Genomic DNA, 22,808 nt, shown 5'->3' on the forward strand with positions numbered 1-22,808 from the left:
CTTGCCCCCCCGTGCCCTCTTGGGCGGCATTGTGCCTACTAAGACAGAAAATATAATCATTAATGAGTCACACATGCCTGCCCCTTCCATCCGGTATTGCACTGGCGCGCCACCTAGCCTGCGCCACCCCTGCCCTTCTGGACCCATGCACTATACTCGCCCCCAATTGCCTGCGCGCCACCAATACTCTAAAGGTCCTTTACATAATTTTTGCTGCTGCAATTCTCTGCATTTAACCCAAGGCAATGTATTCAAAAGCTGGAAAAATGCCACCCCGCAATCCCTTTACACAACCCTGCTTGTACATGGCATTCTGGCGCACTGAATGAATATGCTGCTAAATAGGTGCAGGGATCCCCGTGAAATATCCAGACCACCCGTGCGTGCCTGACTGAAATACACTGCATCTAAATGAAAGAAGCAGCCACTGCAATCTAATCCCAAATTCTTTCAACCTGAATACCATTTATAAATACATACCCATGTCGAATTATCTGTTGTGCAAAGCATAGAGAACTAGCTAGCGCCCTGTCTATGCAGCGCCATCAAGCTGCGCCCCCCGTTTCTTCAGGACGTATCTCCTAACCCTGAATACTAACCCGGAGCCTTGGCCCATCAATCATCCTGACACCGCGCTCTGGCTCCCCTTCCCATTTCCCCTGCGGTCCTCTCTCCTTACTTTAAACCCTTATTCTTTTTATTTTTTATTTTTATTATTTTTTTTTTTTTATTTCATTTTGCGCATCTCTATAGAGACTTGAACCGTGCTGTAATAGGGAGTCCCAGGCCAACGCGCACCGCTGCACGCCACGCGGGTGAAAGGGATCCCCCTCCCTCCGCCTAACTGATATCCCGCCTGCGATATCGCCGCCATGCGCTTACCTAATTACCGACTTATTAAACCAAGCAGGCTTCCTCGTCCGGCCCGCATGCGTTTCTTTCTCCTTTTATTTATTTATTTATTTTGTATTTATTATTATTTTATTTTTTAATACTAATGGAAACATAATTAAAACCATCCGCATCACCGGGGCCCGAACCCGCGGCTCCCGGCCCCATCCATTACTGCCCCAACTCGCTACGCTATGGCCTCTCACCTGTGTCTCGAACAACAAGGCCACCAGGCCCGACACGCAACTCCACAACTCCTTCTTGGCTGGCCTTCCTGTTCCCCAGGCGAAAGACAAAGAGGGCTACTCCCGGTGTGCTGCTCTCCTTTATCCCTTAGGGAGGAGGGTCCTCAGACGCCCACCAAGCATCTCGTATTCCCGAGGCACCCTCCCCATGACGTCCCAACACAGAAACGAAACCTATCCACCGAGGCAGGCACGGAATGCCCACTAAAGGCCCCCCTCCTCTAGTCGCGGGGGTGGCCTCTCATTCTGCACTATTTTCCAAAGCTTCCCTGTTCACATTTTGCCAGTTTTTACTTTGTGAACTTTGAATAGTTCACTGACGGAAATATTGTTGACTAAAATACTGTGTGGACAGGATAGCTCCTTAAACATATCAAGGACCAAAACATCAAGATGGTAAGTGCAAATAGGTAAGTATAGGTTTACTGTTCTTATCTCCACATCTAGGGACCTCATTTATGAGCCCTTGCGTCACTTTTACGCCGCTGGTGCGTCACTTTTAGTGACGCACCAGTGGAGTAAAAAATGTGCCTTGTTGCACCACATTTACAAAGTGACGCATCTAAGCAGATGCGTCACTTTGTAAACCCTTGCGCTACATTATACCTCATAATAGTGACGCAGTGAAATCTATGAGATTTCACTGCGTCACTTTTAGGACGCTGTTGCGTCAAAATCTTGCGCCTGCCTCACAGCAGGCGTAAGACTGACGCAAGCCCTTTCACATTGGGCTTTCCCCATGTGAAAGGACGCATTGCTGGAGTTGCGTGACTTTTGCGCTTACAGATACGTCAGAAATACTGACGTATCTGTAACTCCTTGCGACATGATGTGTCATACTGTAAATATGACGCATCATTGGTGTCGCAAGGAGGGCACAATGAAAAGTGACACATCGCTGTTTTCATGCAGCGATGCGTCACTTTTCATAAATGAGGCCCTAGGTACCTTGAAGATATATATATGCCGTCATGGCACATGTATGCCAAGTTATATATAGTAAAACTTTGCTCACCCTTAGAAAACTTACCTTCACAGTATTGTTTTTCTCAATATTGTCAACAGGATTTAAATATTTTGTCTAAACAGCGTTTGAGTAGGGACAGTTTCAGTGTCTGGGTTTGCCTACATTATTCCCTCATTACCTTGTGCAGCCTGACAAATAGGAATATGTGACCAACTGAAGATGACGTACTTTGAAAGCCAATTTCAATTAAATTGAGAAACTAGCAATGATGACTTAAAACATGCATCAGTAATAAGGTTCATTCTCATGATCCCACCCACCTTAGAGTCACTAAGCCCTGTTTAGCTTCCTTCATTTGGTGATGTGGCTGTGAGAGCACTAGCTCTTGCCCAGTTGAAAAGTGCCTCTGCTCCGATGCAGACCTACTTAGATGCTTTTTTGCTTTTCAGCCTTGTGTTCGCTGATGACTTGAAGCAGATGGAAGCCTGGCTAGCTAGTGGCATCAACTGCAATCACGCCGACTACGACTATCGGACGCCTCTTCACGCGGTGAGACCTAGTTGTTTTTACAAGCATTAGGTCAACCTTCCTTTAGATCTAGTCGTTCCAGGACATCCCAAAGGCCTTCTTTGTGTCTTTACAGATGTTTAAAGATATATATTTTTTCATATTATAACTATTTTATGGTTTTTTTTGGACGTGGGCGAAGCTTTATAGAAAAGATGATATGGTGAAAGAACGCAGGGGCATATTATCAAGCCTGTGCGATAAAATTATCGCCGCTTTATCGGCCGAAAACGGCCGATAAAGCGGCGGTAATGGGCTTGATAATATGCTCTATGAATTCCAATCGAAGCCCATGTTAGATGTCTTCACATCTAACATGGGCTTCGATTGGAATTCCTTAGAGCATATTATCAAGCCCATTATCGCCGCTTTATCGGCCGTTTTCGGCCGATAAAGCGGCGATAATTTTATCGCACAGGCTTGATAATATGCCCCGCAGTCATGTAAGACTACAAGGGGCATATCTACAAGCAGCAGCGATAATTATCGCTGGCCGCCTATAGCGCGCAAAATCCTAACGCCGCCTAACGCCGGGTTCTATCGTCCGGTCAGCGTAATATTTACAACGCGCATCGCTGAGGCCATAGAAATCCCGGCAAAAGCGGCGTTAAGCATAAAATATCGCAGGAATACCAGCGATATGACACACAATCAGAGTAAACCTTGTAAATAGGGAGAGGTGGATCTAGCATTATGATCCACCTCCCATTCAAAATATTGCTAAGTCGTGTCATTATCAGGCGTAAGTAACCTGCGATAATGTCTGATATCGCTAGTTTAAATATCGCTAGGCCGGCTAACGATTTCTTTGATGATAGGGAGAATCTCTGTCAACTATTTTCGCTGTGTTTCGTGTGTCTTTCACATGGGAACGCCTACCTCGCATCTCATTAGCGTTGCGAGGCAAGGCAAAAGGATAATGGACCCTACAGCATTGATTCATGCGTTAGCGTGCCCATGCTGATAGGGCGTTAAAATTATCGCCGCTTTTCGCCCGAAAACGGACGCAAAAGCGGCGATAATTTTAACTCCGGCCGCTGATGATATGCCCCCAAGTTCTTATATTTGCATGACCATAGCTCCATCTGCTGCAACGTAGTAAGTTGTGCTTTCTCTGAATATCCACAGTATGATTTGTAGTTGGTACTTCCTTCGTTTCCATACGGTTGTTGATATAAGATCGGTACTGGCGATTCAGGTACGACTGAAATAACCTGTGGATGTCCAGGAAGTACATTAAGGAACACTATGCAGAGCTTGTTCTTCATACTATATATTTATTAAAAGAGGATTTCTGCCTCCTGATATTCCATTTATCCTCCACAGGCGGTGAACAACAACCACTTAGAGATGGTAACGCTCCTCTTACAGCATGGTGCAAACACAGAGGTAATTTTTTATACTTTGACTTAACGAATTGGTGCCATTCTAAACAACGATGATACTCTGAGCCGATTTAGTAGTGGCACTTGCTAATCATTTTGCCAATATTTACTAAATTGAAACCCCTGACAATTCTTCAACATGATTAATATGGCATGTCGAACTATGTATATATATATTTTGTTTGTAAATCACATGTATGCTGTGTTGAGCTGTATGTACTGTTATTGCATCTTATGTATTGTTACTGTAATGTTTGTATGTTATTTCGTATTATTTAATGTTAAGTTATGGGGTATTTACATAGTAATACCATTATTTTTGTAACTATTCAGGGCAAATAGTTTTTGTCCGGTATTTTCAATTTTCTTCTATGTTTTGTTCTGTTGTACGCCGTAATGATTAGTTGCGATGCATTCCTGTCCTTTTCCCCTGCGCCGGCGCACAACGGGCTGCCATGCGCCAACACATGTATAAAACAACAATATCTCAATTGGATTCACTTGAGCAACAGATATATTTGCATGTACACGACATTAGAAAAGGATCTGGACATAAAAGAAAGAGAGACTCAGAATTTGAGTTTTTTTGAAAGTGCACATAGCATCATATATTAAAGGACAATTTTAACAAAACATTCAAATAAACAGTTAGGAGAACAGCACTTGAGGCATTTAATATGGTGGCAACCCAAGGGGGCTTTGTGCACTATGTGATAGTGAGACAAACAGGTGACGGCGCTAGTGACATATGGGTGGAAATAGCGAAGGACGCAAAATGACAAAAATGAAAGACAATATATACAAAATTGTTGGTTCCTCCTTGGTGAATGAATAATTGTTATTGGCTTGGGAACCGAAGAAGGTATTGCACCATAAGTTGCGCTGTAATGCGGGTCGACGGCGTTTCGATCATATTTATTTAGGATCTTCATCAGGACCGGGTTGCCGATTAATGAGAGTGCTGTAAAGAAATTAAGGGATAGGTAAGGGATGGGAGGGGATGCAAGGTACGCAGGTGCGTCAACGATGAAGGGGTGGATAGGGGCGGCGGGGCCGGGGGGAGGGGTTGTAGGCAAAAGGGGCGGTAGGTCGGATCAATTGCAGATGAGGGTAGGTGTAGGAACAGCAGAGTAGGGATGGGGAAGGGGTTTGGTGGGGGAGGAGGGCGGTGGGTGGGGGGAAGAAATAAATGAGGGAAAGAGAAGAGGGGGGTTAAAGGATGGGGGAGGTGGATTAAGGTAAAGGGTAGAAGGCACAAGGGAATTACTCACAGGTAGGTGCTGGCCCAGAAACGGATCCCCGCTCTGGTAAGGGAAGTTGTGTATGTAGGCGTGTGATTATGAGTATCTGAGTGCTGGATCCAATGGGAGGTGACTGAATAGGTGAAGGAAGGGAAGACTATGAGAAAAAAGAATAATCAGGGAAAAGATCTTATGCAGAGTGGCGGAAAGCAGCGGAATGAGTCACTTACAAGATGGTGCAGGCGCACAAACGGAGCCCCGTTATGGCCTGAAGGAGAGCAGTGGTCGGAACAATGTGCCGAAGTCGGTCCGGTGGGTTGATCCGGTGATAGAGTATGCTCGGAGTGTCCTACAGTAGGGGTGAAGGCGGGGAGGAGATCAGTGGTTTGTGGGAGGGAGGAGGGGTCACTGGAAGAAGGAAGGAGCGCAGTAAGACACTTACGTTGGAATCGGGTAATGGCGCGAGAAAACGGAGCCCCGTTCCAGCCGAAAGGAGAGCAGAAGTCAGAACAGTCTGCCGAAGTGGGTCTGGTGGCTTGATCCAATGAAGTGGTATGCTCGGGGAGTCCTGCACGAGGGGGGAAGTCAGTGCGGAGATCAGTGGTTTGCCGGAAGGCAGTAAGGGTCGCTGCATGAGGGAAGGGGCACAAGGGGACACTTACGTATGAAGGCACGAGAACGGAGCCCCGTCTCGGCCAGGTAGGCGATTAAGTATTTGAAAATGGCAGGGTCAAGGGATCCGCTGTCTTCTCCCAATGGGGACATATGGAGATAGGAAGAGAGAAGAGTCGGTTAAGGGGCTGGTCGGCGGGGAGCAAGGAGGATGGGACGTGACTGGGATGGCCCCTGGGGGTGAAGGGCTTACAGAGGAGAGGATGTCTGAGTACCGTCTAAATCCGGCGGTCAGAGGGCGGTCTGGGATCTGGTTGGTAGATCTTGATCCGCGGAAGGCGCTGAAGTTACTGGGAACCATGTGAATACAAAGGCAAATGGTTCCGGGTTGGGCGGGGTCTAATGACGTGGAAGCGGTATCATAAAGGGGGCAGGGGCACGGAGGAGCATGGAACATGGGGGTGGGTGAAAAGATGAAATGGAATATGTCTAAAAGGTGGCTATCATCATCACGAGAGCAGCAGAGTGCGTGGAACGTGCACAGTGGTTAGTGTCAAGCACACCTGAAAAACTATAATCTACCGCACATACAGATATTTATATACGAAGGCTACCTATAAAAGTAACACATTGTGTGCAAAGGGTACATGTTTTAAGACATGAAAATGAGAACAAATTATATGATTATATACAATTGAGGACAAACGATTTACAGGGTGCAGGATAGCCTGACTAGGCTGGTGAAGGGGGGGGTGTCATTCTGTAGTGTGTAACATGTGTTGGACACTAATAAGAGCAGTTTTTCCATACAGATAACACAATAGTAATCAGGCACATTCAAGTTGCATGGAACGCATGCCTAGGAGAAAGGCATTTTGAGGCCTGGGTGGTGGGGCTAAGGTAGAGACATAGATACCCGAGGGGTGAGGTTATGGGTGTTTTAGAAAGCCTAATGGCAGTATCTATTGTAAACTTGGCAGTTAACGTGGCAGCCAGTGACAGATAAGGCACATGAAGAATGTGTTGTGGTTGTGCCAATCATTAGGGGAATAATTGGAGACAGGAGAGAACAGTCAAGGTCCATAGTGTTAGAGATATATGGTACTATTCCATTTGTTGAGTGTATTCAATCCTTGGTTCACAGAATTGTAGATAGTTATCCACTTACACTCTCTGCGGTTCTAGAGGCTTTGGAGATTACCGCCTCTTAGGGGTAGAGTGGGCTGTTCAATCAATTGCCAGGACATTTCGGGTTCTGTATGGTTTGTTTCAACATAGTGCGCGACCAGAGGTGCTGTCAAGGTTTAGCAATGGCTACGGCTCTTATGCTGTATAATCCTTTGTTTGATCATTTGGGTAGTTTGGCCAATATAAACCAGATCACACGGGCACCGGATGACATAGATCACGTTTTGTGACCTGCAGTTGGTGAAGGATTTCAGAGGATACGTTTTGGAATTTTGTCGGAATTCTTTTGTGTTGTGGGTCAAATCGCACACAATGCAGGGTTGGCACCGGTCATGTCCGATTACTGGTGGCAGTCCCCAGGCGGTGGTTAACGAGTCAGGATTACTTGGTCTGGTTGGCCACAGGATTGCATGGACCAGGTGGTTTGCAAGGTTTTGTTCACGTTGTTATGAGAATAGTGAGGGTTCATGAAAGGGTCCTTGTGATCGCAAGATGGGCTAGTTGGGAGTAATGATTTTCTTGACCTGGTTACTGCAAGGGCTGATTTTTGTGATGAAGGAACCAAATATTATACTAATGGACCATACTCACAAATAGCCCATATACCTTATTCGTGCATAATAGTTCAGTCGGCAATGGAGAAGGTTCAATCGTTTAGTCAGCAAATACAAGCCCTGACAGGGGAGCCTCAGTCTACACGACCCTCAGAGGTGCGCAGAGGAGACTGAATACATACAAATGATACAAGGCATACATACGTTTTACACACCCCACGAAGTCGCCTTACTAGGAAAGATACAACTTGTCAGTGAGCCAGCAGGAATACCCATATAAGGCACAATTGATTGCTAGTAGCCTAGGCCTAAGCTATTCCGGGGGCAGGTCAGTAAGGTGCCTCCCTTTCTATCTGTAGTTCAGGGAGTGCAAGAACGGGATCTGCTAGAATGTGCGCATCCCACAAGAAGGGCAGGTGTGACCTTGGGTTTCCCTGAGCTACAAACTAGCGAGTGGGTAGACAGCTAAATCAGCCATCGTGGTTTCATGCAGAAAGCTTAATCACGTGATTTCAGGGAAACAGTACTGGCTAATGGAGAAACGAAACAAAATGGCTCCGGCCATACCAATAGGCTTAAGCTGCAACAGAGTGAATCGTTCCCAACTACAATAATATAATGTGTACAATATACTGTTAATGTGCGGTTATAAGGTTATATTGTATATAGTAGGCCAATAACATGTATATATCGAATTTCTATCTCATCAGACTGCCCTTTTGGCCTATTATAGCCAATATAACTAGGTTAATTCTACAAACACTCCCTCATCGATCTGCATAAGATCTGAAACCTCCTTCTGAATCATTTGCTTTTCGACCTTGGCCTGACGAGAGATAGTCAAGGCAGACGTTATTCTAGTTGCACAGAAAGAACAACAAGCCGGGCCACACTGGAGACACAGGCAACAAGTAAATATGACTCCAAAGGCTCCAGCAAGAAACATAAATATCTTCCAACCCCAGGTAGCCAAAAGACCCCAGAACCATCCACTAAGGGACTATGTACCATTTTCAACATGGGCCTCACTAGCTAAACGGTGTAATTTCTGAATGGCTAGATGTATGGTTGGGGCCGAATCAGGAATAAAAATGCAACAAGAGCTGCCGATCACGCAGCAGGCTCCTCCCCTATCTGCGAGGATGACGTCAAGAACCATTCGGTTCTGAAGCGAAACAAGCCTCGTAGCCTGAGGCTCAACTGTAAGGTTAGTCAGAATCCGGTTGTGGTCTACACCACATTTTCCACTATTCTTGACAGGCATCTTATACTACGGCTATTGAAAATCGGTCCCCAAAAAGGGGTAAGACCTTTGGCAAAATCCTCAAACTGTTGTAAGGAGGTGTCAGTCTGATCAGTGCTATCAGTATCAAAACTCCTAATACTTCGGTTAGATTCTATCTCTCTTTTAACTAGTTGATGTGTCTTATGGTAATCAGATGGGGCAATATAAACTGGAGGGTATAGAAATGAGAGGTAACACCGTCCTGCCCATCCCCGGGGAAGCCAAGTATATGCGTTTTCACCGCATACAAAATATACATTAGTGGGAGTGATCACGGGGGGGAGTGCTATATGTCTGCAGGGTGTAGGTATAGTTACACTTACTGCTCCCTACCTTAACATGACCTCGTCCCTGGATGCAAAAAGGGGAAGTAGTGTTTATAATGGGAATTGGCAAGGCTTTGTCATTTGTGACATACCGTTCTTTGAAATGTTGAAAATACATGGTAGAGTTAAAAAGCTCACAATCCTGCATTTCCTCTTGTAACCAAGTAGCATTTTTTTATTCAGTATATACATTCATACAAGCATTTGGGTCCAAGGATCCCTCTCCTCCATTGCCTTCGGCATCAAATCCCTGGTGCTGCTCTATATACTTCAGAATGGCCTCATAATCTTTTTCGGTATATATCTTAGGGTTAGCTACATAGTGAGAATACATCAGTGACAATAGTTGGAACCAGGCTTCACAACTAGCTAAGTGGGACAAGGGTAAAGAAATGAACAATTCATGCTGATGCATTACTGACGGGAGTAACCCACAGACCCAACAATTCGTCTTATTGGTCTTTCTATGGGTCTGATGTAACATTTCAATAAAAACATTTTTTGCATAAGTTTCTCTGTGTCTAGCCTTATGTGGAGGTAAGGAATACAAGAGGTGTTCCTCTGGAGCAGGGGTAGTTCCTAATAGTTTTTGTACGGGGTGCTGGAATTCTAAATACACAAATACACACATTAAAATCACTGTGATTATGACAATAAAAGCAACGAATGCCACCTTCACTCTGGTGGGCCATCCGGAAAATGATTGCATGTTATCAATATACCGTCGAGGGGCAAGTGGTCGTTCAGCCTCCATTGCAAATCGGGCAAAAGGAAACATGCTCTCTATAAGTCCAAACTCTAACTCGGTCCCTCTCTAAAAGTCCAAATCTAATCTTTGTATCCACAAAGCACGCACACCACCAGAGGGTTTCTTCTTCCCACTAAGGGATCTTCTCCCTGTGTCCGTTAGAGCCTCACAGGTAGACTCCTATTGTTCATAAAAAGAACTAACTTTCATATCCCAGTAGTACAACCACGGCCCTTAACTCAGTCTTTCTTTCTGAACAGAGCTATTTAGCACAATGTTCCAAGCTCTCAACGAGTTCAGTCCAGTGTCTCGCTCAGTACCCCAGTAATTCTATCCGATGTTCCTCAACTCAAGTCTTTGTCTAGCTCCTACCATTGGAAGATGGGGTACCGCGCTGTTTTCGGGGCCGCAGGTCGTATTTACAATGGCCAGGTTGCTCCTGGTAAGAAAACAATTCTGCTGCAAGGGCATCTGATGCATTCAGAACCTGTGATGCCCTGGAAACAATAGCCTCCACTGGTCAAGCTGCCGTACTTTCAACTGTGGGCAACACCTCACTCGATTGCCCTCTTTCCTGGGTGTCTTAAAAGGGCACAAAGCTTTGATTCAGCTCTCCTTCCTGGCTCGGAATTCCTTCACGGTTTCGCAGATCAAATGGCAAAGGCAGCGGCAGGTGTTTCAAATGGCTGACGTGGATCCAGTGCTTTCTTCCATGCACTTTCACCGCCGTCCTCGTCGCCAAGATGATTTGGTAGGGGTCCGACCACCTTGGCTCCAAGCTCGATTTCCGTTGGTAATTCTTCACCAGAACCCACTGGCCAGGCTCCAAGCGATGTCCAGGACCCTCCGATAGTGGCTGCGATGTGTCCGATACCTGTTGGTGAATAGAACGCAAATCTTTAGTCAAAGCATGCAGGTAGTTTGTCATCAAAGGGTAATCAATATCCCTAAAGGATCGGGGTCTGGGGACTCCTCACACATTGGGGGGGCGGCCAAAGATCACTTCATAAGGCGACAATCCAGTTCTGGTGTGAGGGGTAGTCCTTAATGACAGCAATGCTAATGGGAGTGCGTCGGGCCACTTCAATCTAGTACTTGCACAGATCTTAGCCATTTTTAATTTCAAAGTGCCATTATACTTTTCGACCAGACCAGCCGACTGGGGATGTCTGGCCGCATGAAACTTTTGTTTTATCTGCAATCCATCACAAACACTTTGAACTAGCAGAGCATTAAAATGAGGCCCGTTGTCGGACCAGATAACCCGGGGTAAACAATATTGGGGGAAGTATTCTTTAATCAGGGCTTTGGCAGTTGCAACTGCAGTGGCTTCTTTGGTGGGGTAGGCTTCAACCCATTTACTAAAAGCACATACCACCACCAATACATACTTCAAATTATTCACTCTTTCCATTTGAATGTAATCAATTTGTATTACCTCAAAAGGCAGAGATGGTGGTGCAAAGTTTCCGCTCATAACAGATTCTCTACCCAGGAGAAGTGTGGCTCAATGGTTAGAGTGGCAGACCCTGATGCAGAGGTCTAGCCCGGGACCAGGGTTCAATTCCCCGCCTCAGCGGGTCTTGGGCTCAAAATTCCACGGACCTGATGATTCTTGCCTCGGTGCCTATTCCAATCATGGAGTCCCACTCTGCAACTCTGGGCAATAGCTTGCTTAATCTCCACAATGGCCCCCTCAACGCTAAGGATGCCTGGCCTCCACCTTGGGGGTGCCCAGGAGTGGACACCTCACATGGAAAGCCAGGATGGGATTCCACAGCGGTATTCGTACAAGCGCCTTGAGACCCTTGCGGGTGAGTAGTGCGGTATACAAGTATCTATTTACATTTTTACATTTACCCCCAGGATTGTGACGTAAACACACATGGCAATATTTTACTATATGTGCTGCGGTTTTGGGAATGTTTGGGTTGTTCCATACTGGGTCCAAAACGGCACAAATACCTTTCGCGCCTATGTGGGCTGGGCCATGGGCCATAGTCACTACAGCATATACTAATGCATTAGGTAGTAACCATTGCTGTTTTTCAGATAGATCTATCCAACATTCATTTTTATCTATTTTTCCTACTTCCTGTTCCCATCTCTGTACTTCATCTACTGTTGCTTCCTTCTGTAGTTCTCTCACGCTTTCGATAGTATTCTCAAAAAGGGATGTCTCTGCCACCCACTGGGCCGAAGTGCTAGGAAACATGGGATTCATTCTAGTTTGGGCTGTCTCTTTCGCTACTGAATCAGCAAAAGCATTTCCCTTTCCAGTAGAATCAATGGCTTTCTTATGGACGCTGCACTTGATGATGGCCACTTTTTCTGGTAGTGTCAAAGCAAATAACAATCGATCAATTAAAGGGCCATGTTGAATTTTCTGGCCATGTGTGGTAAAGAAACCCCTCTCCCTCCACAGCCTCCCAAAGCTATGGGCCACGCCAAAGACGTACTGGCTGTCTGTAAAAATATTCACTCTCAGCCCTTCACTCAATTTGCATGCTCTTAACAAAGCTATTAGTTCAGCTGCCTGGGCTGAGTGATGAGAAATCCTTGCTGTTTCCACCACCGTCTTCAATGTCGTAACAGCATATGCAGCTGACGCAGTGCCATCTGGTAACTTAAAACAAGAGCCATCTACATACAGCTCTCCTTGGGGCTCCGGTAAAGGGATGTCAGTGAGATCTACGCGCCCTTTCGTTTCTTCTTCAGTTCTAAATATACAATCATGGACATCGTCCTTTCCATCATTCGAAGGGAGAGGCAATAACGTGGCTGGGTTCAGAGTAGCCCATCTTTTAATTGTGAAATGGGGTGCAAACACAGTTAACTCATACCCCGTTAATCGAGCACTCGTAAGGTGCTGGGTCTTAGTTCTATTCAAAAGGATATCCACAGCATGCTGTACCATATATGTGAGGTCCGTATTCAAGACTATCCCTTACGATTGCCGGATGGCCACCGCTACTGCAGCAGTGGCCCTCAGACAACTTGGAAGGGCTCGTGCAACAATATCCATGACTGATGAAAAGAATGCACAGGGTCTTTGCTTTCCGCCAAAACCCTGTGTTAACACTGAAAGCGAACAACCGTCCACCTCGTGCACATAAAGTGAAAAAGGCTTCCGGTAATCTGGAGTACCCAAGACAGGTGCAGAACACAGAGCAGACATTAAAGAATCAAAGGCTTTTTGACATTCATCCGTCCAGGGTAGGTGTTCATGCACATCTTTGGTCGTCAAATACAACAAGGGTTTAGAGAGGAGTGAATAGTTAGGAATCCACTGGCGACAGTAAGAGGTTATGCCAAGCAGAGCACAAACATCACGTTGAGTACGAGGTACAGACATGTTAGTTATCACAGATATTCGTTCTGGAGTCAATCGTCTCCCCGCTTTCGACAGTAAGTGGCCAAGGTAGGTCACTTCCTGTCAACAATATTGAAATTTAGAAAGGGACACTTTGTTACCCTTTTCAACCAAATGTTTCAACAACTTAACCGTGGCCTCTTTACAGCCTTCCTCTGTAATTCAGAGGCTACCAAAATGTCATCCACATATTGGATGATCGTATTCCCTGCTGGCAAGATCAATTCATCAAGAACTGCTTTCAAGGCTTGGCTGTATATGCTAGGACTCTCTGTATAGCCCTGAGGTGCGCGTGTAAATCTAAAGCTTCGGCCAGCTAATAAGAATCCGAAGATATGTCTGCTATCAGGGTGAATTGGGATGCTAAAAAAAGCATTTTTTAAATCGATTACTGAAAAATATTGAGCCGTAGGGGGAATCATTGTCAGGATTGCAGTAATATCGGGTACCACTGGGTATTGTGGGACCACTATTTTGTTGACCTCCCGGAGGTCAATTACAAAACGATATGTATTCTTATAATCCGGGGCACCATCAATCGGTGTCTTCTTCAAAATCGGTAAAATTGGACTGTTACAAACGTTAGCAGCTGTCTCTTCTACTACTCCCCTCTGAATGAGGTCACGAATAATGTGCAACAAGGCTTATTCACCTTCTGGTGAAATTTTATACTGAGGAATGTGGGGCAGCTGGGCATTAGGTTTCAAGGTTATTGACACGGGGGCTATTCTTAACAGACCAACATCGGTGTCTCCTGTAGCCCACAGTCAGAGGAATTGTAGAAAACTCAGGGGGAAAGATCTCATTTTTAGCAAAATATTGAGCTGCTTTTAAGGATGGTTTTTGCATTGTCAAGTAGACACCATCAGGGGAACAATAAATCCGTGCATTTAATTTTTTCAAAATGTCCAAACCCAAAAGATTTTCTCCACAATTTGAAGTTAAAAGAAAAGGCGTATGCATGGAAATGGGGCCTATAGTAAAAGGCAGGGGTTTCGAAACGGGGCTTACCACCGGTATTCCAGAGAATCCCACTGATGCGTAATTTTGGCCAGACAGAGCAGCCCCTGGGACCAGTGTATGAGCAACTGAGCTATTCATTGCCCCAGTATCCACTAGAAAATTTCCCGATGTTCCCAACAGTTCCCCTTGTACATAAGGTCCCTCCTGGTCAACTGGTACTGTAATGTGGCCCCCGCTCTGTCCATGGCTGTCTCATGCATAATCCTGTTCGTCATGCCCATCATCCCTATAAGTCTCGTTGTAGTACTGTCTGTTTTGGGGATCGTCAAAATAATTTTTTTGAGAACCCTCATGTTGCATTTCCTCTCTTCGCATGCTATTTCGGTCAATATTTTCTCGACCCCTTCCCCGTCCTCTGTTAGGACCATTCCTTGCTAGCAACAGAGGGCAATCCGCCCCCCAGTGCCCTTCCTGTTTGCAATAGGAACATTGATTTATGCCAATGTTCGGGGGACCTCCTCTACCTCTTCCCGCTACTGCACCCCTCTGGAATGAGCCATGCACTCCCCGTCCTGCATTCTGTCCTCTACTGACCTGCTGCAGCAATACTCTAGTCTTTAAGTCCTTAGTCTTCTTTTCTGACTTTTCTTTGCTTTCATTTTCTCGGTGTTCATAATATTGAGCCATACTAAGAATTACTGAGGGAGCAGCCGTAGGCCACTTGCTCTCGGCCACTTGGAGACGAGACATAACTTCTGGGAGCAAATTTGTAACAAACCTGTTCACAAACAACCGTATCCCACCTTCCGTGGATAGGTCCTGTCCACTAAAATATATGAAGACCTTTTCAAATCTGGTAAAGAAATCTGACACACGTTCATCCTTCTTCTGTTTACAGGCTGTTAATTTGTCCCAATCAACTTTTCTAGGAGGGAGGAGAGTCTTCATATATGCAATCATTTTATCTGGTACCGTTAGTACTTCGTCTCTAGGTTTATCTCCAGGCTTTCGCTCCTTGTCCCAGGCTTTCAGCTGGTCCTACGTCCCTCCTAATTCGGGGACATGGTCCGTGTCATGTATTTGTCTCCAAATATCTACCGGGATCAAGAGACCAAAGAATAACTCTATATCAGGTATCGTCATGATAGCAGAATTGGCGGTCTCCGACAATTCCTTATAGAAGGCAGTATGTTTTTTATGGGGGTCGGGGAGCTGAGCTTTTAGAGTGAGGACCTTGCTTCGTTTCCAAGGGGTATAAACCCATTGTTCCTGAAGCCTAGCATCCACACGAGCCCTAGTTATTGCATTATTGGCATCTCTTAATTCCGGTAGTTCGGGATAAAAGAGGGGTACACCTCTCTCATGGGGTGCTGTGCTCCCCAATCAGCACATTTTCGGTGCATTCGTTCACGATAATGCAAAAGAGTTGCTGCATTTTGATATACTTCATCAGCCTGTAATTGGAATTTATGAGCTCGATCTCTTATATCACACAGTATTTGAGGAGGGAGTCCCTCCTCGAAACACTGTTCCCATAGTGAAATTAGTCGGATCACCATGTTCTCTAAAGCCAGCTGTTGTGCAACTGGTTCAAAATCTTTCATGGTACTCCAAATATCTTCCAGGGTGTAGATGGCGTTCCGCATCCACTGGGATGCCTGAACTACTACGGCCCTCCTTTATTCCACACCCAACAGCGACCGAGTATAGACTCGCTGACCACTAAAGTCAGATCTAAGTCGCTTGGGTGTGGTATCTAGGCAAACCGTATATCGGGGATCTATAGCAGTCTGAGTCGGAGGGGAGAGAAATACAGGGTGCGAAGGGGAGGGGACAGCCGCGTCCGGCTGTAAGGATATCAAGGATGAGGTAGTCTGTCGGAGAGTGGTAGGGGGAAGCAACGCACTCTGTACTGATCCATCAGCAGGGGCCATGGCGACCGTTCCTAACGGTGCTCCAACGGCCGATGCCGCTCCAAGTTGATCGGCTCGTACCAAAGGCACGGCTGGGTATAAGCCCTGAGGAGCATAAGGAGGAGGTGGTCGGGCTTCTAATAAGTCCTCTAATTCGTCTCCAGTATTGGGTCGAGCCACATAACTTTTGTCCGTCTCTAAACGGAACTGCCTATCCATTTGTACAATGTTCTCTTCCACCTTCCCTTTATCATAAGCTATAGCCTTCTGGGTGACTGTCTCTCCTGATTTAAGCTTTCCCAACTTCTCTTCTCTAATCCGTTGTCGTTTTGCCTCCTTCAACCATAGGTTCAAGGAATCAAACATCGATTGACGGCTTTTCTTCATAAACAATTTATTTTGAATATAATTAGAGGTCATTGCAAATCGGAATTGTCTTTCGTATACCTATGCCACAGCGTGTTAAACAAAATGGGTTGGAGACCGTGTTTTACATACATATTAAAACTGGGGCTGCCTTTGGGAGGGGCAGGCTGTCTTTCTTCGAGCCGTGTACCTCGCCGACAGCAACACCCAAAACACAATTTACTAAAACAAGGCAATATGATAATAATCACACAATTCTACTTATATACTCCAGAAAACATTCACATTTGGACGCGTCCTTCTCACCACTCACACTCTCGCATTCTTCTATTTTCTTGCAATAAAGTGCTGTAAAGTGTCACAAGGCAAGTACTTATTTTATGCAAATGACGTCTTCAAAAATGAACAGAGCCCGTCGACTCCTGTTCGGGGAATCGATTCAAAAGAATTCCGGACCAACAAAATTCAACAACAGAAGAAACAGTCACTAGACTGTTCTGAGATCACCTGGTAGGCGAACCACAAACCCTCTTACAGGCCATCCCATGGTCCTGTTCTGGTTGGGCCGGGCGTCTGGGCACGTAGCCCCAGAACCCTAGCTTACCCAGTTGCTCCCAGGGCTTTCCCGAAGAGGATTCGGCCGAGCGAGTAACTCTGTACACCGCTAAGGCACCAGGTGTTATCTCAGGTTTTCACCAAATAAGTCCGTGAGGTGTCTACCCGCACAGCCACTTCGCTGTAACGTCAGACCCCCAAATTCCCTTGTGGTCGGCTTCCCCGGCCACCAACAAAAGCAGTTAACCGCTACCAAGGAAACACTTCTTCCAAGTGTTCCTCATCCAATCCAATCAAAAGTCACTCACCTGGTGCACTCAGGTCGATTGCGAATTCTCCACTGCCGACTCCTAAACAGACCGGCACAGTCTGTTTTTCTCTCGGGTTAAGCCCGTAAGACTCCGGCGTAGGGTCTCCAGCAGCTGGGAGGGATACTGGGCTCGAGAGTGGAGTTGCTTGTTTTCGTACCACAAACGGGTGTTTCGAATCAGGATCCTCTTTCTGTCCACCCACTCGGCCAGAACTCCTCCTTGTCCCTTCACTCCTGTTGACCCTATCGCGGAGTCCCGGCGGAGTCGCCAACTGAAGGAACCAAATATTATACTAATGGACCATACTCACCAATAGCCCATATTCCTTATTCGTGCATAATAATTCAGTCGGCAATGGAGAAGGTTCAATCGTTTATTCAGCAAATACACGCCCTGACAGGGGAGCCTCAGTCTACACGACCCTCAGAGGTGCGCAGAGGAGACTGAATACATACAAATGATACAAGGCATATATACGTTTCACACACCCCACGAAGTCGCCTTACTAGGAAAGATACAACTTGTCAGTGAGCCAGCAGGGATACCCATATAAGGCACAACTGATTGCTAGTAGCCTAGGCCTAAGCTATTCCGGGGGCAGGTCAGTAAGGTGCCTCCCTTTCTATCTGTAGCTCAGGGAGTGCAAGAACGGGATCTGCTAGAATGTGCGCATCCCACAAGAAGGGCAGGTGTGACCTTGGGTTTCCCTGAGCTACAAACTAGCGAGTGGGTAGACAGCTAAATCAACCATCGTGGTTTCATGCAGAAAGCTTAATCACGTGATTTCAGGGAAACAGTACTGGCTAATAGAGAAACGAAACAAAATGGCTCCGGCGATACCAATAGGCTTAAGCAGCAACAGAGTGAATCGTTCCCAACTACAATAATATAATGTGTACAATATACTGTTAACGTGCGGTTATAAGGTTATATTGTATATAGTAGGCCAATAACATGTATATATCGAATTTCTATCTCATCAGTGACAAATGGGATACAGCTGTTGGTTCTCTTGGGTTGGGGTGTCAGTAGAATCTCGCGGTGGCATTCCCACGCCCTTTTGCGTGCACGTTTGATGAGACGTATTGGGTAGCCCCTGGCAATGAGTTTGTCCTGTAGGATTTCTGATTCCCTGAAATAGTCTTTTCGACATTTACAATTCCTCCTGATTCGTAAAAATTGGCCATAGGGCAGGCCATCTTTCAGTCCTCGCGGATGGTAACTTGAATAGTGGAGTAACGTGTTCCTTTCTGTAGGCTTGCGGCATAGGGTAGTAACAATCTTACCATCCTCTGCATGGATGGAATGGAAGGTCGTTGGTTTTACACTCCATGGTGAACTTGAGGTGGGGTTGGGAATTGTTGAGCCATTCAACAAATTGTTTCAGAGTAGTCGAGTCGCCTGACCACAGTAGTAGAATGTGGTCTATGTAGCGACGCCAAAAGTGTATTTGAGTTTGGAACGGGTTGGTGGGGTTGAGAATATGTGTAATTTCCAGATGATGAACGAAGAGGATGGCGAAGTTTGGGGCAAAGCAAGCGCCCATAGGAACACCTTTGAATTGAAGGTAGTAGGTTTCATGGGAAAGAAAATAATTATTTTCCAAGGCAATACGTAGGAGGCTCATGATGAAGGGTGTAGGGATGGGAGTTGGCCGAGTTCTTGTTTCGGGTAGGTTTTGAATAACTAGGAGTCCCTCGTGGTGGGGGATATTGGTGTAGAGTGACTCAATTTCTAGTCCCACCATTAGCTCAGTTTCAGGGTTGAAGGGTCGGTCCTCTACGGTCTAATGAGGTCCATACTGTCTCTGATGTAAGTCTCGGTCTGAGGGACAATTCTTTGATGACAGCGTCTATATGCATTCATAATTGTTCCAGTATATTCCCACAACCGGACACGATGGGTCGTCCAGGGGGATTGGTGCTGTCTTTGTGGATTTTTGGGAGGATATAGATTACAGGTGTCCTGGGGTGTTGGTTGTTAAGAAATAAATATTCTTTTTGTGTAATGATACCATCAAGTTTTGCCTGGTTGGTTACTAGTTGTATCTTGGTCTTGAGTTCTGGTAAAGGATCTCTGGGTAATTTGCGATAGTGTAATGAATTCCAGAGTTATCTCTTGATTTCGGCATCATATTTGGTGTGGTCCATGATGACAATTCCACCACCCTTATCAGCTGGCTTGACAACCTAATCTGTTCGTTCTTTAAGATCCAGAAGGGCATGTTTTTCAACCAGGGGTAGGTGATTCTTCGGAAGAGTTGTGTATGTAGTTCAAAGAAGTCACTCCGTTTTGTTGGTACAAAACTGAGGCCTCTACTGAGTAGATTGACTTCATCACTGGAGAGGGTGTGTCTGGAGAGGTTGAAGATGTGTATGACTTGTGGATTTGGTATGGTTGTCACAGAGTTGGTCACAGGTGTGGGGTGAGTTTGGGTGTCTGGGAGAGCGTTCATTGTGGTGGGGCCCATTGATAAAATCTGTTCTGGGTTTGTCATTCTCCGCTGCTTTCCACCACTCTGCATAAGATCTTTTCCCTTATTATTCTTTTTTTCTCATAGTCTTCCCTTCCTTCCCTATTCAGTCACCTCCCATTGGATCCAGCACCCAGATACTCATAATCACACGCCTACATACCCAACTTCCCTTTCCAGAACGGGGATCCGTTTCTGGGCCAGCACCTACCTGTGAGTAATTCCCTTGTGCCTTCTACCCTGTACCCTAATCCACCTCCCCCATCCTTTAACCCCCCTCTTCTCTTTCTCTCATGTCTTTCTTCCCCCACCACACCCACTGCCCTCCACCGCCACCAAACCCTCTTCCCCATCCAAGTGAAGTAGTGTGGCTCACTGGTTAGAGGCGGCAGACCCGAGAGCAGAGGACGGCCCGGGACCAGGGTTCGATTCCGGGCGCGGCAGGTTTCTGGACCAGGGTCAGCGGACTCGATAATTCTCTCGCCTCGGTGCCCACTCTGATCAGTGTTCACACTCGGCAACTCTGGGCATTAGCTTGCCTCATCTTCACTAACGGCCCCACCAGACCGCCGGGGATGCCTGGTCTCACCCTGGAGATACCCATTAAGGGACCATCTCTCAGGGAAGCCAGGAAGGGTTTCGCAGCGGTCGAAGCGCCTTGGGACCCTACGGGTAAGTAGTGCGCTATATAAATGCCTATACATTTACATTTACATTTACATTTACATTTACATTTACATCCCTAATCTGCTGTTCCTACGCCTACCCTCATCCGCAATTGATCCGACCTACTGCCCCTTTTGCCTATACCCCCTCCCACCTCCCCCCTATCCTTCCCTCCATCGTTGACACACCTGCGTACCTTGCACCCCCTCCGACCCCTTACCTATCCCTTCATTTCTTTACAGCACTCTCATTAATTGGCAACCCGGTCCTGATGAAGATCCTAAATCAATAGGATTGAAACGCCTTAGACCCGCATTACAGCGCAACTTATGGCGCATTACCTTCTTCGGTTCCCAAACCAATAACAATTATTCATTCACCAAGAAGGAACCAACAATTTTGTATAAATTGTCTTTCATTTTTGTCATTTTGCGTCTTCGCTGTTTCCACCCATATGTCACTCATGCCGTCACCTGTTTGTATCACTATCACGTAGTGCACAAAGCCCCCTTGGGTTGCCACCGCATTATATGCCTCAAGTGCTGTTCTCCTAACTGTTTATTTGACTGTTTTATTAAAATTGTCCTTTAATATATGATGCTATATGCCCTTTCAAAAAAACTAAAATTTAGAGTCTCTCTTTCTTTTATGTCCAGATCCTTTTGTAATGTCCTGTACAGGCAAATATATCTGTTGCTCAAGTGAATCCAATTGAGCTATTGTTGTTTTATACATATATACACCCAGATCTCAATCTGGTCTACAGGTTATACTCCTGTTGCTTTTCCCTATGCACCAACACAGGCACCTTTGCACCATGGTGCATGCGTTCCTATGTTGCAGGGATGATTATTGTTGTACAGTAAGGGAAACTGTCCTGCACAAAAACAATCACAAGAGGCTTTTTCCACTTTCTATGTGCACTGCAGAATACAGCACACATTGAAAGATGAAAAACAAGGAGTAATAAATATATTTATTCTCGCGGTTTCTCCCTTACGCCTCTCCTCCGGAAGCCTACGTTTTTGCCACTGGCTCAGACTTATGATTTTTCGTAAATCTTGGGCATTGTCAAAAAACCATGGGCATTGCTTGGAACACTCTCAGAAACACCCATGGGATGCCCCTTTCACGCAGTTTACTGCGTGAAATGGGCACATATTTATAAGGCCATGAAAAGCAACATAACATGGCTTTATGTGGCCTTATAAATAAGCCAGTGGCACATTGCGCCACCGGTACATCAAAAAAGTGACATCCGGAGGCGCAATAATGCCAGTAGGGCCTCATAAATGAGGTCCAAGGTGTCTGGCATTGGCAAGCAGGTATGTTTTTTTAAATGTATTCAGCAATGCTAAAATAAGGAAATATTTAAAAAACATAAGAGCATACATTAGGTGCATTACAAACATTAGCAGCTTGAAAGCAAAAGTTCAAAAAGTGTGAAAATCAAGTACAAAGATAAAGTGCATTACAACAGTATAATTGATCAAAAAAACACATCAATCAAAAGCTTATTACAAACCAAGGGCCTTATTAACAATGAGGCTACGCGATTGGGGGCTATGACGGAGAACCACGCTTCCGCGTAGCCTCAGGTGACCCGCTGCTCCTCCCCCAGTAATGGCGATTCCTACCTGGCTGGCGTTTTCTGTGTGCTCAGCGGCTTTGGTGAGGCGGGGCTATTGTTGAGGATGACGGCAGGACGCAAGTCTTTCTGACCCCCGAAGCAGGCTGTGAGGAGTCGGACCCTTGAAGCAGGCTGTGAGGAGTGTCGAGAGCGCCAAGAGGCTGGTGATTGCCTGACGCGCTGTCGGGGAGAGTTAGCATTTCTAAACAGCTTCGGAGTGGCATGAGGTTTTCATACGCCTGGCTGCGGTGATTCTGGCCAAATCGTCACTAGTGTCTCGTGGAGATGTGCCGGTCCGTTTCTCTGGAGGCAGCTGATGTAGTGTTCAGGTACGGAGGACCGGGGGGAGATACCCAGAAAGGAGAAGTAATCAAAGAAAGAAAAACACTGACATGCAGAGATCGAAGAAGGGGCAAGAATGGGTAAACCTTTGAAGAATGGTAATGCAGCCACTAAATCAGATTCTGTGGCCCGCCTTAAGGCAAAAACATGCCTAGCACAGGCAAAAGAAGCTGCACGTAGGGCCAAACAGGAAAAGAACTCTAACCC

General features: G+C 46.0%; 1 protein-coding gene across 1 annotated transcript in view; it reads left to right on the forward strand.

Annotated features, from left to right (window-relative positions):
* LOC144822953 (L-asparaginase-like) overlaps positions 1 to 22,808 on the forward strand; it is a 312,297-nt gene that overhangs the window by 248,777 nt on the left and 40,712 nt on the right. The window contains exons 5-6 of the mRNA XM_078681023.1: positions 2,553 to 2,652; positions 3,997 to 4,059. Coding sequence (XP_078537149.1) covers positions 2,553 to 2,652; positions 3,997 to 4,059 — 163 coding nt within the window. The remainder of the gene's footprint in view (positions 1 to 2,552; positions 2,653 to 3,996; positions 4,060 to 22,808) is intronic.

The sequence above is a fragment of the Lissotriton helveticus genome, chromosome 3_1, assembly GCF_964261635.1.
Source record: "Lissotriton helveticus chromosome 3_1, aLisHel1.1, whole genome shotgun sequence".
Lineage (NCBI taxonomy): Eukaryota > Metazoa > Chordata > Amphibia > Caudata > Salamandridae > Lissotriton > Lissotriton helveticus.